Consider the following 16120-nt stretch of genomic DNA (forward strand, 5'->3'; position numbering starts at 1 on the left):
GGCGCGAGCCCGACGGACTACCCGCAGCTGCTCCGGGGAGGGTACATGCTGGACTGGAGGGCGCCCGCCGGAGACTGCATGGCGTGCAATGCCAGCGGCGGCCTGTGCGGGTACGACGGCGACACGGAGGCCTTCGCCTGCATCTGCTCCGACGGCTCAAACCGCCCGGCGAGATGCGGTAAGTATCTATCTATTCTTTCTGCTAAATTCGTTCATTTTTTTCCCCTGAATATGATTTTTTGCAAAATTGTAGAAACATAGGATTACTTACCTAAATGTTAGAGTATTAACATTCAAATTTCAACAATCTATTACTGGTCAGCAGAAGCAGTTACGATCGAATTTGTACGATCTAAAAACCAAGATGATTAGAACCGACAAAAAAGCTGGTTTAGCTGTTTTGACTTTCAACGTGCTCCATTTGGAGATAACAATTGTTCTCAACCGTACACGGTATCTAAATTTCTCTAAAATGTTCCCTTTTCCGATAATAATAAAAAAAACTAAAGATTTGTGATTCTGGAACTGGAAAAGGTGACTTCTTTATGCATTCTTTAATTAGGTGCAGTGTACTTTCAGGACAAGGCACTTGGTATGACTAGCAACAGTGGCAATACAGTAGTGCTGAAACGACTTTTTGCACGGGCTTTGGACTAATTAACCTACTAACTACTGCTAAATGGTCAATATATAGTGGTTGTCACGATCTCGTCGTATGAAACAATCTTTTGCCGAGAACCAATAATGGGTTCCACATAATCCCCGGTGTGATCCGTGGAGCTATACTTTAGCTGCAACTAGTCGGAATTTCACGTTCTCCGTCTTCACCAACGTTTACACGTAGAATAATATGGCCGGCACGTGTGGTTAGTTGCTAGTAGTAGTGCTTACTTATCGGCTCTAATTTGACTTTGAAATCACAATGATAGGAAAGCGAAAGGTTCAACTAACTTTTGTGTTGTGTCCGGGCCAGATTGAAGGTGATTTTGTTTGATTTCATCTGATTAGTTTTGGTCATTTGAGACATGAGTTTGATTCATCTCGTGTGAGCGGAACAAGATATGTTGCCGTTAAGCGGCGGCGGCGGCGGCGGCTGTCGTCTCCTGGCTGGTTCAGATAGCTTCGAATTGTCTGCCTACTAGCTTATCAGTCATGATCAAAATTTTGATCTCAGTTTTGTTCCAACGCAGTTTATTAGTTTTCACTTTTAAACCGTAATAACATAGAACCTTTTTTGTTCTTTTTTTCACGGCCTTCCGAATTCCGATTCTTGTACAATCCTGCAGCAGGTTAGGCCATACACATGTAGGTCACTGTCCAATGCTACTTCCAACGAAATGACGTGATGTACGTACAATGTACGAAGACATCTGTCGTTACACACTTGTTGTTTATGCGACAAAATGTAATACTTCAGGCATCTTAACTGGTCCAAGTCCAACCAGATTTCAATTATTAGTCATCACAAAATCAAAGGTACAAGTGCAACTCACCATTAATCTTTCGTTTAACCGTACGTGTGTCAATAGTCTTTCATCAGGAAGGGTTCAATTAATTCAAATGCTTGGAATGGACTGGCGACATTTTGCATATGTATTGACTAAAATCAAATGATTTTTCCCTTTCAGATGCAAAGAAGTCAGGGAACAAGGCCATCCTGATAGGTATGCGTACGTACATTTCAGTCTTCACTTCTTAATGCTTAAGCTTAACTAGTCCAACAAATCTTCAGACATGTCATGATGATCAATTATTTAGTACATAATGATGTCATAATCGATTATATTTATCTGAATGGATTTTCGTCGCTTTCAGTGTCATCGTCGATTGGTGCAACTGGCTTGCTGTTGGCATGCATCCTCGTCGTCTTCATGTGTCGTCGACGGATTCGCAGCCGCTTCGGTTTCCTGGACGCCATGGACGGTTCAAGCAGGACCGATACGGCAAACGTGGAGAAACTCCTGCAGAAGTACGGATCCCTCGCTCCCCGGAGGTTCAGGTACTCGGAGCTGAAGAAGATAACCAAGTCCTTCAGCCAGAGGCTCGGCGAGGGCGGCTACGGCACGGTGTTCAGCGGCGCTCTCGCCGACGGCCGCGCCGTCGCCGTCAAGTTCCTGCACCACTCCAAGCCCAACGGCGAGGAGTTCCTCAACGAGGTGATCAGCATCGGCAGGACGTCCCACGTGAACATCGTCTCCTTGCTCGGCTTCTGCCTCGAGGGCTCCAAACGAGCCCTCGTCTACGAGTACATGCCCAACGGCTCGCTGGACAAGTACATCTACTCGACGTCGACGGCGGCGCCGGCGAGCCCGGACAGGGACTTTCTTGACTGGAAGGTGCTGCAGGAGATCGCCGTCGGCGTGGCGCGTGGGCTCGAGTACCTTCACGACGGGTGCAACACGCGCATCATCCACTTCGACATCAAGCCGCACAACGTGCTGCTCGACCTGGATTTCCGGCCCAAGATCGCCGACTTCGGCATGGCGAAGCTATGCAACCCCAAGGAGAGCATCCTGTCGATGGCGGACACGAGGGGGACGATAGGGTTCATCGCGCCGGAGGTGTTCTCCCGTGGGTTCGGCGACATATCGACCAAGTCGGACGTGTACAGCTACGGGATGCTGCTGCTGGAGATGGTCGGAGGCGGGAGCAACGTGAAGGCCTACGCCGAGAAGGCCAACGACACGTTCTTCCCGCTCTGGGTCTACGACCACCTGCTCGAGGACGGCGGCGTGCTGCAGAGCGTCGTCGCCGCCTCTGCTGCGACCGGCGGCACGGGGACCGGCCGATCGTCAGGAGGAGGCGAGGAGATCGCGAGGAAGATGGCGCTGATCGGTCTGTGGTGCATACAGACCGTGCCGGCGAACAGGCCGTCGATGGGCAAGGTGCTGGAGATGCTGGAGAGAAGCGTCCATGAGCTCGCCATGCCGCCGCGGCCGTACCACTCCACCTCGTCGTCCCCGTCGCGGCCGTCGAGCTACCCGTCCTCTGCCTCGGATTTCACGCCGCGGTATGAATCTACTCCATCAGTCTGCTGATCACTAGCTAGTTTAACGATGAATTAATTCTATATGATCGATCACTGACAAAGATAAAGTTAAAACATCGATGCGTGTTTCTGTCGAGCAGATCCAGGTTGTCCACACCGGGTAGCACGGCATGAAAAATGGCGAAGGACCAGACCCTTCCATGACAACTGACTACCATGTGATGTAGCTAAAAAAAATACAAAGTGAGAGGTTTGCTTTTATGGTGTAGATTAAACAGTGTAGGGGGAATTAGCAAGAACAACAGTATTGATTTACTGTTTGCATTATTAATTCGTTTTCTTAGGGTTTGATGTAATTATGTAATTTAGTTTGCAACATTCTTCAATAAACTACAGGTTTATTGTTTCACTGGAATTAAGCATAATCGAAGCGGCTTATTAATAAATTAAAAATAATTTATGAGTAAAAAAGTATGTATAGAGTTTTTTACCATCTTTAAAAAAGTACTTCAATGTACCATATTTTTTAGTATAAAAGTTTAGTACTTAAAATATCAAAAATTTGTACTAAAATTTTTGATACGTTGAGATACTTTTCAAGGATAATAGAAATAGCCTTATGTATATGTTCTTACTGTTATAAAAACAAAAACGAGAAAATAAAATACGATGAAAAAACTAAAGTCAACTAAACAAAAATTTAGGCTTCGGTTTATAAGTACAGAGCACAAGAATATCGGGCTAGTTTTTGACAAATGTTCCGAAGGGACGAGTGGACTACGTGGACAAGAAGCACAGCCTGTTGGGCCTTTTTTGGCCCATTGATTGATCCTTCGTGTGGATAAACTTATCCATCCCACCAATAAGCCCATTACAGCATGAAAATAACTGGGCCGGACCGCACCAAAAATCCCATTACAGTCTACATCCGCTTCACCAGCATGAATGAATCCGCCGTTCTCTTCCCTGCGTTTCGTGCTCTGCTAGGTGACTTCACAGCAGCAGAACATGCCCCTATTTCTTCAGCAATTGCCCCCACGAACTCCCGGTTTTTTGTTGCTACCTGCTGCTGCAATGGACATTTCTCATGTAGCCTTGTCCTGCAGCAGCAGCAGCTACGAATGCTTCTTGTTGCCGCTGCAGCTGCCTGGTGCCGTGCAAGCACGGCCACAAATCGAGCGCGAGGTTGTGCGAGCTGACGTAGCGCCGGCCAACGGCCACCGGCCACCGGCCTCCGCTGATGCCGCGGCGTCGGTCGCATTCACCGGGTTTAATTACGCGTCGCCGCCGCATAAACGACACCGTCCATAGCGCCCCACCATCGCCACCACCTCCGCCGCCCAAATTAAGGCGTCGTCTCGTGAGCTGCCATGCCAAACTCCATCCCAGCCCTACACGTGTCCATCCCCAACCACGCGTCGCCGGCTCCAGCGCACGGGGGTGCCACTTCTGGCCCAGCACCCAAACCAAACGACAGCTCCTAATCTCCTTATTATTAGCGTAATCGTACCTGTGTTAACGTCTAAACTGTTCTTAATTAAACTCCACTAAACCTCCCCCGATTCCATATTTTTCCATCCACCACACGAGCAAGCAAGCGACACAATTGCATCTCTTTTCAAGCCCCAATCAACACATCAGTGCTGCAGAAGGAGAGAGAGAGAGAGAGAGAGAGCAGCAGCAGCAGCACTGAGCTGAATGGCGAATCGCGGCCGGAGGTTTGCTGCTGCCGGCGGTGCTCCGGCGAGGCGGTGTAACCTGGAGCGGTTCCTCGAGGCCACCACGCCGGTAGTCCGGACGGCCTGCTCCTCCAAGGTAAATGCAACATGCTCCATACCATTTTTTTCATTTCATCGCTCCCAGTTTCCCCTTTTTTTTTTCTGAATTTCTGATTGTCTTTCAGCATTTTTTTTTGGTCTGAAAAAGCTAATGATCGTCCAGGTTCCTTTCCAAAGAAGATGATCTTTTTTAAGTTTTAGGAGCTGTCGGATTAGTTGCCTTACGGCTAATACAGAGTTTACTTCATTTCCCGGTTAAGATTACCACTAGTTCATTCATTTCAGAGCGTGTTTCAGTTGTCTGGTTATGTTTACAGAAGAGGATGAATGGCTGGAGGCAATCTGATGCAGACAATGGGCTGCCGTTCTTCACTTTGGGCGACCTCTGGGATGAGTTCAGAGAGAGCAGCGCGTATGGTATTGCTGTGCCGATTGTTCTGAATGGTTGCCGTGACGGCGCGGTGCAGTATTACGTCCCTTACTTATCTGCAATCCAGCTTTATGGCAGATTCAGGAGGCATTTTTACAATTCCAGGTAATATATTGTCAGATTACCGTGTCTCTTTGTCTACCGTTGCATAAATTCTGGTAGATAGTGAAGAACAGATGGTTAAGGGGCTGTTTGTTTGGAGGGAGTAATCCATAGGTCCTTTCATTTTAGTCCCTTTTAGTTTCTAAAATACTAAACAGAAGAGAGTAAGAGCATCCCCAACAGATTAAGACTACAAATTGGGCTCCAACAGAATGGCTATCATATCATCTGTTTTGAGATGTCATCCATATTAGGAGAGGGAACCTTCATATTTAGATAATCTTTTTCCATCCTCCTCCAAAGAGATATAAAGAATGTCATATGATATGAAGGATGAAACTAGTTTAGATGATCATCCAAATGAAGATACAAATGACCAAATTTAGATGAGTTGTTGGGGATGCTTTAAAAGAGACAAACTATCTAAGTCCATAAGTCCCTAGGGCAGATGCTAAAAGAGACTAAAGACCTATTGTACATCTACTTTACTACTCTAGGTCTATAGCCATGTGTGTGATGTGTACTATTGAGTGGGTCATTTAATGAGGTTTTAGTTTTTTTAGTCTCTCCAAACAAATATAGTAGGATTAAAAGGGACTTATGTTTTAGTCCTAAGACTAAATTTTAGTCCTATAACTTATGGAAACAAACAACCCCTAACTAGATATAGATCATTCAATGCCATTGTGTTCATAGATACTTCAGCTGTTCAGCACAATACCCAACCTAAGAAGTAGAGCAAAACTACTACTTATAATGTAGTTACGTTCTGAATAAGTACATATGCGAATACACTCCTTAAGAAGCACATTTTGTTTGCTTAAGTGAACGTTGCATCAAGAAAAGGAAACAGAAATACAAACGAATCTTGTCTTGAAAGCAATCTGAAGAGTGAGCTTGTGATCGTTGACTCAAAATTTCAGGGCCGAGTAGTGCACGTTAGGTCCCTTTGTGGATCTTCCCAGCAATATACAGATGTCTGATTCCATACTTTTCCACTGAAGTCGCACTATCTCCAGTAACGATGTGATTTGCGGTTCGTAGACGCAAACTTTGTGCTCTAAGTGCACTTAAGAGACTTCGTTGGCAGCCAAAACTCGTAACAATGTCGATAGGGGCTAACTCCGGGTGTATTTTACTAGTAGTAGAATTTAATATATACCGTTAATCTATTTTTATCGGATGACTGTGGTTAGAAATTTGAAAAGGGTAATATTTTTATTATGATCTTTATTGAAAAAAAACAAAATTACAAAATACTGCTAATCAAGTAATTAATAAAGTATAAAAATACCTTTTTATATTCGCGTAAAATGCATCGAAGAGTTGTCCATGTTAATATATATGTCCTCAATTCATCGTATAAATGCAGAAATGCACAATCAAGCAACTGTTTCGATGCATATTTGTGTCCGTTATTGCCTATTGGGCCGCCTGACCCGTACTGAAAGAAACAGATTAGAATAGTTTTAAGGCCTTGTTTAGTTCCCAAAATTTTTCTCTAAAAACATTGGATTAAATTTTTGGACACCTAAATAAAGTATTAAATGTAGATGAACCAAAAACTAATTACACAGTTATGAAAGAAATCTTGAGACGAATCTTTTGAGCCTAATTACACAGTAACCAACATGTGTTAATGACGGATTAATTAGACTCAAAAGATTCGTCTCGCGGTTTCCAGTCTAGCCGTGAAATTCGTTTTTTTGTTCGTATCCGAAAACCCCTTCCGACATCCGGTCAAACATTTGACGTGACACTTATCTCAAAAATTTTCTCAATCTAAACACCACTTAGTTCCCAAATTTTTTTTCAAAAAACATCACATTGAATTTTTGGACACCTAAATAAAGCATTAAACATAGATGAACCGAAAAACTAATTGCACAGTTACGGAAAAAATGTTGAGACGAATATTTTGAGCCTAATTAGTCCATGATTAGCCATAAGTGCTACAGTAACTAACATATGCTAATGATGAATTAATTAAGCTGAAAAGATTCGTCTCGTGGTTTCCAGGCTAGCCGTGAAATTCGTTTTTTATTCGTGTCCGAAAACCCTTTATGACATTCGATCAAACATTTGACGTGACACTTCTCCCAAAAATTTTCTCGCTCTAAACACCACCTTAGTGTTGTTCTGATACGATGTTTATCCAATCCAACCTAGGTCAAATGGAGAGGACAGCGACGGTGACTACTGTCAAGACACAGGTAGTGAAGAGATGAGCGACCTTGAACACGACTCATGTCCCAGCACCAGCACGGATGCGTTTTCGGTCCAAGATACCTGCGAGAGCTCAACCAGCGAAGCTTCCAGCGACGAAGGCGAATCAAGAAGCTCCCACGAGCAGCTTCTCTTCGAGTTTCTCGAATCTGAGCCTCCCTACCAGCGTGAACCGCTGGCTGACAAGGCATGCATGCCCACAAGAACTGATCATATCTCTTTCCTGATAAAAATGGGGCTCTGCTTTTGTCACTCTGAATCTGATGGCTAAAATTTATGCAGATTTCTGGTCTTGCCAAGCGTTTTCCGGAGCTGAATACTCTCAGGAGCTGTGATTTGTCTCCGACCAGTTGGATGTCAGTCGCATGGTACTAGCAGAATACTGTCCTTGTGTTGAATTATGTGTTTATCATTCAGAGTTCAGACTAATTACAAAGGAGAAATTTTGACTGTGAATTCTGCTTGCCTGATGATCGCTGCAGGTATCCGATATACCGAATTCCGACAGGACCATCACTACGCGATCTGGACGCCTGCTTCCTCACATATCATCCTCTATCCACACAGCTTGCAGGTCTTGAAAAAGAAAAATACCCTGAGAAAAACTGCAGTAGCTTTCCTGTGGCTGCTGACGCTGGAGACGTGACGCACGTTGAAACTGATCTTTCAGGTCACAACTCGCACTGCCAGGAGCCCAAAGGCAGCGGCGGCGATCCGCGAGCGCACGGCGGGGACCCCGTGACGACGGCGATGTGCCTCCGGACGTTCGCCATGGCGTCGTACAGGCTGAAGGTCGCAGCGTGGGCGCCGGGCGGGCGCGACAGGCAGCTGGTTTCCTCCCTCTCGCGGAGCGCCGACGCCTGGGTCGGCCTCCGGAGAGTTCACCACCCGGATCACCGCTTCTTCGCTGCTCGGCGCGTCGTGCCCAGAAGATGAATGATTTTTAACGGAGATCGCCTACTTCAGTTTGATTGGTGATGCAGCCTAGACTCCCAGAGTGCAGAGCTTCAGTCTGTGGATTGTCAGGGTCAGAAAGTACTTGGATGGCTGGAATTGGATCACAAAGCGTGAATCCTATGTTTTATTTTGCTAGAAGTATTTTTCAGAGAAAGCTGAGTTAAGAATGTATATACCATTACGAGCGAAAAGTACAGTTTGTTCTCATGGTTTAGTGCTCATATTAAAAGGCGAGGCTTTTGTTGTACTAGAATTCAGATATTAACATATGAGTTACTGTGCTTCTGTGCTGCTTCAGTGCTTCTGACTTGTGAATGACAGCGAGGTCTTAGAAATTTAGTAGTACAACTAGTGAGAGTGTGAACTGTGATAATCTTTTTGAGGAAGGTTGTTGTGCACAGTTGCGTGATGGTTACAGAAGTTGAGGTAAGCTTCGTTGGTTGAGAAATGGCGTCATCGGTGACGCCCAATGGATTTCGGACTTGCGGTCTCCACCGTGACAGCCGTACGATACAAAATATATATACGAATACGATGCACGATCGATGTGCTAAGCTCTGGACTCTGGATGGTTTTGTGGGGGAGATACGTGTCCCGATTCATTCGGTTCACTACGCCGTTAATTACAGCTTATTTAGTTGTTTGGTACTCCCTCGGTCTCTATATAAAAAGATAAATTCGAGGTTTGAATTTGAACATACACTTACCCGGATTTAAACCTCAAAAACTGTCTTTTATATGGCAGGGGTTTACTTGAATTTAAACCTAGGATAATTACAATAAGTTCTGTTCCACTATGAAACCCTGGGTCTCTCAAAACCGATCGAACCCAGACAATTGATCATTTTGAGAATTAATGTATATTCACTCTGTTCTATTCATCTGTTTCACACTATAAAACTTTATGGTATTGTCTAGATTCATATGTGTGCTAATGAATCTAGACACATATACAAAAATATACATTAATGCATGGATGAATATGGACAAAACCAGAAAGTCTTATAATATGGAACGCAGGGAGTACGTTATAAACATTATCTAGATTTATTTATATAAATATTATAAACTCAGAAAGTCTAATGTGGAATGGAAAATGTAGTAAATAAAACAAATATAGAAATGACTTTTATTCGAAATAACACGTGTCCCGTTTTCTTGGCTTTTCAGGCGCCTCAGTGTTGATGACCCCTTTGGGTTATGTTGACTCATAATCTGCAGGAGGTAAACGCTGGGTCCATGATCCATCTGGAACATTCGACAAAGGTATTTCTGGTAGGAAAAAGAAGGGCGCTTCTAGTGCAAAAGGAGGACGCTGATAGAAAAAAGTAGGGCTCTTCGGTTCCAAAAGGAGGTACTATCTTCGTCGTAAAATAATTTAACCTACCTACGTATCAATACGGAGCTAATACGGAGCTACAAAGACTAAAATATCGATCATTCATAATTTTAAACTATAGTGTAATTATTTCTTACCTTTTCTAATCCCAAAACATGTGTTTCTTATTTTATCAAACTCCTTTAAAAATAAAGTATCCATGGAATAAATAACGGGAGCAAAAATAAAGTCTTCGCGGTGAGTAGGTGAGCAAAAATACGGTGCAGCTCCAGCTCCAGCTCCAGAATTTGGTTTGGAACGTCCAAAAGGCTAGGGAGTGACCTCCCCTGGATCTGGATGCCAACCGATCGCAGGCCAGTTCAGGGTCAGATACCACCTGCTTCGTCGATCTGCCCACACGGCTACAGAGCTCAGTACGTAGACGCATGCAAAGAATCGATTAAGCCAGGGGCGGATCTAGTCTTAAAAATTGAGTAGGGTATCTTAGTGTATTTAAATTTTTTTTACTTAATTATACTACCTCCATCTCATAATAATTTTATTTTTTGTTTTTCCGTGTCTAACGTTTGACCATTCGTCTTATTTAAATTTTTTTACGATTAATTTTTTTATTATTATTAGATGATAAAATATGAATAGTACTTTATATGTGACTATTTTTTTAAGATTTTGTACAAAATTTTCAAATAAGACGAATGATCAAACGTTGGACACGAAAAAATAAAAAATAAGATTATTATGAGACGATGGTAGTATATAGTAATACAGTAAGTATTAAATTTAAGTGTCAACCCAAAGTAGATCCGCCCTGATCAAGCGATGTGCCCCATGATTCATTCCATGAATCATACATATATTTACTTGGCTAGCATATTACCCATGCATTACAACGGGATCTTATTAAAAAAATATCATTAGCATTTTATTAAAATATAGTTAATAAAATTGGTTTAACATATAGGTCTTAACTTTTTTTCTTCTAAAAAATCTATACTACTATAAAGATAAATAGTAGTGGTGGTGGGTGGTGATGGATCTGCCACCTACCCCACCACCAACTCCCTCCTATTTTTAAAAGAAAAAATAATTAAGACATATATATTAAGCTATTTTTATTAACTCTACTTATTAACATGCTAATGATATTCTTTTAATAAAATATTGTTACAACACATGAGCGATATGCTAGTAGAAGAGAGTTAGTGGTGACATGGATGACAGATTCATCAACACTACTCTCTTTTAGTATTTTATAGTAGTAGCAGATATCTCCAAAATGATCCAAGGCAGTGTATGCATCATGTCGATCAATGCATGTATGGGGTAGCTAGCGCGAGTCTCGAGCTTCCAATATTGCATGGGAGCCGGCCGATAATTAATCGCGTTCCCTAGATATCTATGCGGTCATGGTCCATGTATGGTGTATTCTATCGGACCATTCGATCGATCAATTATAGATACTCGTTGTTAATCACCTCGAGCTAGTGAAATACTGTAGTTTGTATTCAGTTATATTCTACTCCCTTCATTCCAATACAAATATATTTATAGCATTGTAGATAGAAATTAGAATGATTTAGAGATAAAAAAAAGAAATTAAAATGATTTAAAAGCTTTTTTACCCTACTTAAAAAACAACTCGATGTATTTTTTTAATGTAAAACTTTAGTATTCTGGGGTACAAATGTTCCTTAAGGTACTAGATTTTTTACTAAAATATAATTTTTGGTACCTTAATGTACTTTTCAATAATAATTAAAAACACATAATTTAAATGTCAAATGATGGGACAACCAGTACTCCATCATAGTATTCGTGATAAAAAATTAAATTTAAATTATAGAAATGCACGTGTTACAGAGGCAGTACGTCCAATTTTGTAGCGCGAGTACTAATATCTTGAGCTTAATCATGTGTAGCGTGACCCATGCTTGCATATGTTTAGTATTTGTTCTTCAATTTCTTTGGTTTATCCCAAAACAAAAATGTTAACATGAGAGAAAGACTGGCCTTTAATTAATTCTAAATGGTGCACGCGGTTCATTTCCTGTAGAACAAAATGACCACTCGAGTCTTTTCTCCAATTATGTTGCAGATCGATAGTGAGGTATATGAGCAATCGTGCGCTTTATAACCACGTTCGAAAATGCGAAAACAAACATGGAAAAAATGTGCTAAATTGTCGGTACTAACTAGGTCTAATTATAAACTGTTTTAACACGAATGGAGGCACTAAGACTGACACATCAGACGCCTGTCACTGCACGCATCAGCCTCCCCTGGATAACTACGTACCAAACACGTCGGCACAGATCGAGTACTCCACTCCCATTCAACTCTAGAGGTCAAACCTTACTACTGCTCAAAGAATTCTTCAAAATTTGTTTAAACAATGCAGCTAATTGTCACAATCAAGCCCAGGACAGTAGCACATGCTTCTTGCAAATAGGCATATGCTCGTCTTCAATTCTCCTCTTGGGCTCTCGATTTATCAAGTTCGTAGAACATATCCGAATATACGTACGTACAAAATATTATCGTGCCACTTACTACTGAAATTTTTAAACCGACAAATTGCATGGAGTAGCTGTACTGTACGGCTCCAACCAGCTACCTTCGCCATACGCAATATGTTTTGTTTAACACGAGGCCTTACATTTGCAAGGTTAAATTCTTATATCTAGCATTTCCTTTTCATTTAGTTTCTTCTCACCGCATTTTTACGACTAATGATGCACTCATAAATTCCTCCATGTAAATTCTGCGGGTGAAATGGTTGAAAAAAAAGCCAGTGCATTCTTTTTTTTATTATTTTCCTAGCTTATGGCTTCTAGTTTATTTCTAGATTCTACAATTATAGATTCTTAGAAGTTAAGTATTGTTTGAGAGATTCTGACTTATAGAGATTTTATGAGAAGCTGTAGCTACTAAAAGTTTCTCACACAGGCTCATTAACTCATATGCAACAACTCAGTACACATTCGTGTTCACTCTTTGGTTGGTACAAATTAGTATTTACCAACCAATGCAAAACGGCAATTGTCACATCAAAATATATAAAAAGATTTATGCATCAATATATTAAAAGAAAAAAAGTTGTGTTACATGACGACAAGCCTAGACCAAACTTATGCAGGGACCCCTAGGTACAACCTTGGAACAACTTCAACGCGGACTAAACGAGACACCCACGAGGAGAGAAGGAGGGGGAGCGGACAACTAAACCTAGGCCCTGTTTAGATCCTTCAAAATGATAAAATTTTTGTCATTTTAAGCTTTGGCAAAATGAATCTAATTTGACAGTCGGACTAGCAAATTTCGTTCAAAAATGTTTAGAGACGCGGACCACCTCTCAATTACAGTAAAAAAAATCGAATGGCTTCCAAGACAAAACTCAAGCATATGCATTCCTCGTAATTAAACAGGAATGTAAATGCTGTCATGCACCGTAGTGGATCGGCATCGCCAGTAGTGACGCAATCAGTCTGACAATGCATAGACATCTCTCGGGGACACGTAGCAATTTCCTATACTAGCCCCCTTTGACCTTGACATCGGTAGTTGCCCGATCTGTAACGCGGCGCCCAGACACAGTCGCACACTCGCACTCACACACGCGCGAGCAGTTGCCCATGCGCATCCGCTTCATCAATCAAACAAGAAGAAAGAATTAAATTAATTCGGTGATAAGATCGATCCCTACTAGTAAATAGTAATAATCCAGCTGCAATCCCGATTGATTTCCTGCTATAAATACCTCCGCCCTCCCGAATGCGAGCAAATCAAGAACACGAACGATCGATTAAGCAAATCAAGAACACGAACAATCGAGCGAGCGAGCGAGCAAAGATGTCTCCTTCTCCTGATCTTGCCCGGATCCTCCCCCGCGTGCTCATCGTCTCCCGCCGCACCGTCCGCAAGAACAAGTTCGTCGACTTCGTCGGTGAGTTCCATGTATATATCGATCTGTTCATGTTCATGGCGCGTGATCTTTGCGCGTTCTCCTCCATGGATTTTGTTTGGTTACGTCGTTGGCTGAAATGTGCATGGTACATGCATGGTCATGGTCGCAGGTGAGTATCACCTGGACCTGATCGTGGGGTACGGCGCGGTGCCGGTCATCGTGCCGCGGGTCGCCGGCGTGCACACGCTTCTGGACTCGTTCGAGCCCATCCATGGCGTGCTGCTGTGCGAGGGGGAGGACGTCGACCCGTCGCTGTACGACGGCGGGGACGCGGGAGCAGGGCTCTCGGCGGAGCAGCTCGACGCCGTGCGGAGCCTCCACCCGAGCGACGCCGCCATCGACCACGAGAAGGACTCCATCGAGCTCCGCCTCGCCCGCCGCTGCCTCGAGCGCAACATCCCCTACCTCGGCATCTGCCGCGGCTCGCAGGTGCTCAACGTCGCCTGCGGCGGCTCGCTCTACCAGGACGTGGACCACGAGCTCGCCGCGGCCGCGCCCGCCGCCGTCCGCCACATCGACTACGACGACTACGACGGGCACCGCCACCCGGTGCGCGTACTGCCGGGGACGCCGCTGCACGAGTGGTTCGCGGAGTCGCTCGACGGCGAGGACAACCAGCTGACGGTGAACAGCTACCACCACCAGGGCGTGCGGCGGTTGGCGGAGCGGTTCGTGCCCATGGCGTTCGCGCCGGACGGCCTCGTCGAGGGGTTCTACGACCCCGACGCGTACAACCCCGGCGAGGGCAAGTTCATCATGGGGCTCCAGTTCCACCCGGAGCGCATGCGCAAGCCCGGCTCCGACGAGTTCGACTACCCGGGCTGCCCCAAGGCCTACCAGGAGTTCGTCCGCGCCGTCGTCGCCTACCAGGAGAGGCTGGCCGCCGCCGCGTTGCTGGACAGGCGCGCGCCCGCCTCGCCGAAGCTGAACCAGGAGATGGAGAAGCAGCGCAAGGTGCTCGTCCGGAGCTTCTCTCTCGCCAAGAACCTGTACGTGTCCGGCGCCGAGGCCGGTTCACCGCGGCCGGCGGAGCAACGCGAACTAGACGCCGGCGCCGAGTTCCTCGAGGTAAAAACAAACCAAGCCTTCCGCATGCACACCGGATGCCAAGTTTGCCAGCTGCCATTCCGAGCTAACCGGCGGCGTGTGTGTGCGTGCGCGGTGCAGTCGAACACGGCGGCGCTGAGCGTGCAGCAGGAGAAGCGGCTGAAGCAGATGGGCGCGACGGTGAGGAACGCGTCGGGGTACCTCAACCGGCTGAAGCTGAACGAGGGGCGGGAGGCGGCGGCGAGGGCGCTGATGGCGAAGATGTCCGTCGAGCAGCTCTCCGACCTCGCCTCCTTCTACCACATCATGGGGAACATCTGCTCCGAGGTGCTCGACAGGAAGCTGCACTCTGCTGCCCCTGCTCCATGAATTCCTACTTCTTGTGTTGTGTTGATTACTACTGCCATTGATGGCGTGATGTTATCACAATGTTAATGCAAAGTGATCATGGGATAATCCTACGATTTAAGACGCTGTTCCAGAACTAGTTTGTGTTTTTCCTTCATGCTTGTTTGACTTCGCGTCTGTGTAAAAAGTACAATGCATCAGCTCGCTGACTTTGTCATCCCCTGAACTGACAGGAAATATGGCAAGCAGAACTGAAATTTACGTTCGTCGTTTTCGCTATTGTGTCATTCTGATCCACAGATTTTTGTCGTCCAAACAAACAAGTTGATGAGTAGTACTACTCTGTGGCAAAAAAAAAAAAAGATTTCTCGAGCGTTTGACTATTCGTCTTATTTAAAAAAATTATTAAAAAATTAAAAAAGTTTTATATTTTATTAAAAATAAAAATTTTAATCATAAAAAACTTTTAAATAAGACGAAGAGTCAAAAATTTAAAGAAACACATAAATTTATTTGTTTTAGGACGGAGGCTGTACTATACAGCCAAAGCAAAAACGATTACTTGTACTAGACACAGCGAATCAAATCTCGCTCGTCGACACTTTTTGGTCAAATCGGGAGGTGTAAGAGCAAATTTCGTAACAAAATGCTGCGTCTGGTCTCGTGTAATAGAGATGGCCAGCCGCAGCAGCCAGCCCCCAGTTTCGGCGTGCAAATGGGCCGAAGCATTAGTTGCGATCTTGCCCGGCCCAAGGCCGCAGGTAGTCGGCATCCCCGTTCCGGCCTAATACAGGGAGAGATCGGATGCGATGGCGTCCTTGGCACACTTAAAACGTTGGGTTTTTTTTATCATTCTTGTTAGGTAAGGATTGTTAAGGTAAGGTAAGGTCCTGTTTAGAGGTATTTGGAATGACAAATGATAAATGGTAAAAGTTTTGGT

The 16120-nt window shown here is 44.4% G+C and overlaps 3 protein-coding genes across 4 annotated transcripts; all 3 read left to right on the top strand.

Annotated features, from left to right (window-relative positions):
- The first annotated feature begins 53 nt into the window (after positions 1-53).
- Positions 54-3418, top strand: LOC102710543 (LEAF RUST 10 DISEASE-RESISTANCE LOCUS RECEPTOR-LIKE PROTEIN KINASE-like 2.1). Its single transcript, XM_006645416.3, has 4 exons — positions 54-178; positions 1629-1664; positions 1816-3010; positions 3130-3418. The coding sequence occupies exons 1-4, from the start codon at positions 79-81 to the stop codon at positions 3161-3163; spliced, it is 1365 nt and encodes a 454-aa protein (XP_006645479.2). The 5' UTR covers positions 54-78; the 3' UTR covers positions 3164-3418.
- A 1181-nt stretch (positions 3419-4599) lies between these two features.
- On the top strand, positions 4600-8801 carry LOC102708932. Its single transcript, XM_006643666.3, has 6 exons — positions 4600-4804; positions 5085-5302; positions 7469-7712; positions 7808-7893; positions 8008-8099; positions 8196-8801. The coding sequence occupies exons 1-6, from the start codon at positions 4688-4690 to the stop codon at positions 8459-8461; spliced, it is 1023 nt and encodes a 340-aa protein (XP_006643729.2). The 5' UTR covers positions 4600-4687; the 3' UTR covers positions 8462-8801.
- Positions 8802-13452: 4651 nt separating this feature from the next.
- LOC102710830 (putative glutamine amidotransferase GAT1_2.1) lies at positions 13453-15519 on the top strand. 2 transcript variants are annotated; one of them, XM_040519795.1, is made up of 3 exons: positions 13453-13764; positions 13895-14853; positions 14953-15519. In XM_040519795.1, the coding sequence occupies exons 1-3, from the start codon at positions 13593-13595 to the stop codon at positions 15199-15201; spliced, it is 1380 nt and encodes a 459-aa protein (XP_040375729.1). In that variant the 5' UTR covers positions 13453-13592; the 3' UTR covers positions 15202-15519. The 2 variants fall into 2 exon arrangements, with proteins under 2 accessions (XP_040375729.1, XP_040375728.1); XM_040519794.1 differs by having other exon boundaries at positions 13895-15519.
- Positions 15520-16120: the final 601 nt, after the last annotated feature.

Source organism: Oryza brachyantha, chromosome 1, assembly GCF_000231095.2.
Source record: "Oryza brachyantha chromosome 1, ObraRS2, whole genome shotgun sequence".
In the NCBI taxonomy this organism is placed as follows: Eukaryota; Viridiplantae; Streptophyta; class Magnoliopsida; order Poales; family Poaceae; genus Oryza; species Oryza brachyantha.

What these genes read in the sequence shown, in the direction of transcription:
- LOC102708932 (XM_006643666.3), top strand. Translation starts at nt 4,688, where the DNA reads ATGGCGAATCGCGGCCGGAGGTTTGCTGCTGCCGGCGGTGCTCCGGCG. An exon ending in AGGCATTTTTACAATTCCAG is followed by an intron (nt 5,303 to 7,468) that starts GTAATATATTGT and finishes AATCCAACCTAG; the next exon opens with GTCAAATGGAGAGGACAGCG. An exon ending in TCTATCCACACAGCTTGCAG is followed by an intron (nt 8,100 to 8,195) that starts GTCTTGAAAAAG and finishes CTGATCTTTCAG; the next exon opens with GTCACAACTCGCACTGCCAG.
- LOC102710543 (XM_006645416.3), top strand. Translation starts at nt 79, where the DNA reads ATGGCGTGCAATGCCAGCGGCGGCCTGTGCGGGTACGACGGCGACACG. An exon ending in AAACCGCCCGGCGAGATGCG is followed by an intron (nt 179 to 1,628) that starts GTAAGTATCTAT and finishes TTTCCCTTTCAG; the next exon opens with ATGCAAAGAAGTCAGGGAAC. An exon ending in GCCTCGGATTTCACGCCGCG is followed by an intron (nt 3,011 to 3,129) that starts GTATGAATCTAC and finishes TCTGTCGAGCAG; the next exon opens with ATCCAGGTTGTCCACACCGG.
- LOC102710830 (XM_040519794.1), top strand. Translation starts at nt 13,593, where the DNA reads ATGCGAGCAAATCAAGAACACGAACGATCGATTAAGCAAATCAAGAAC. An exon ending in CAAGTTCGTCGACTTCGTCG is followed by an intron (nt 13,765 to 13,894) that starts GTGAGTTCCATG and finishes TCATGGTCGCAG; the next exon opens with GTGAGTATCACCTGGACCTG.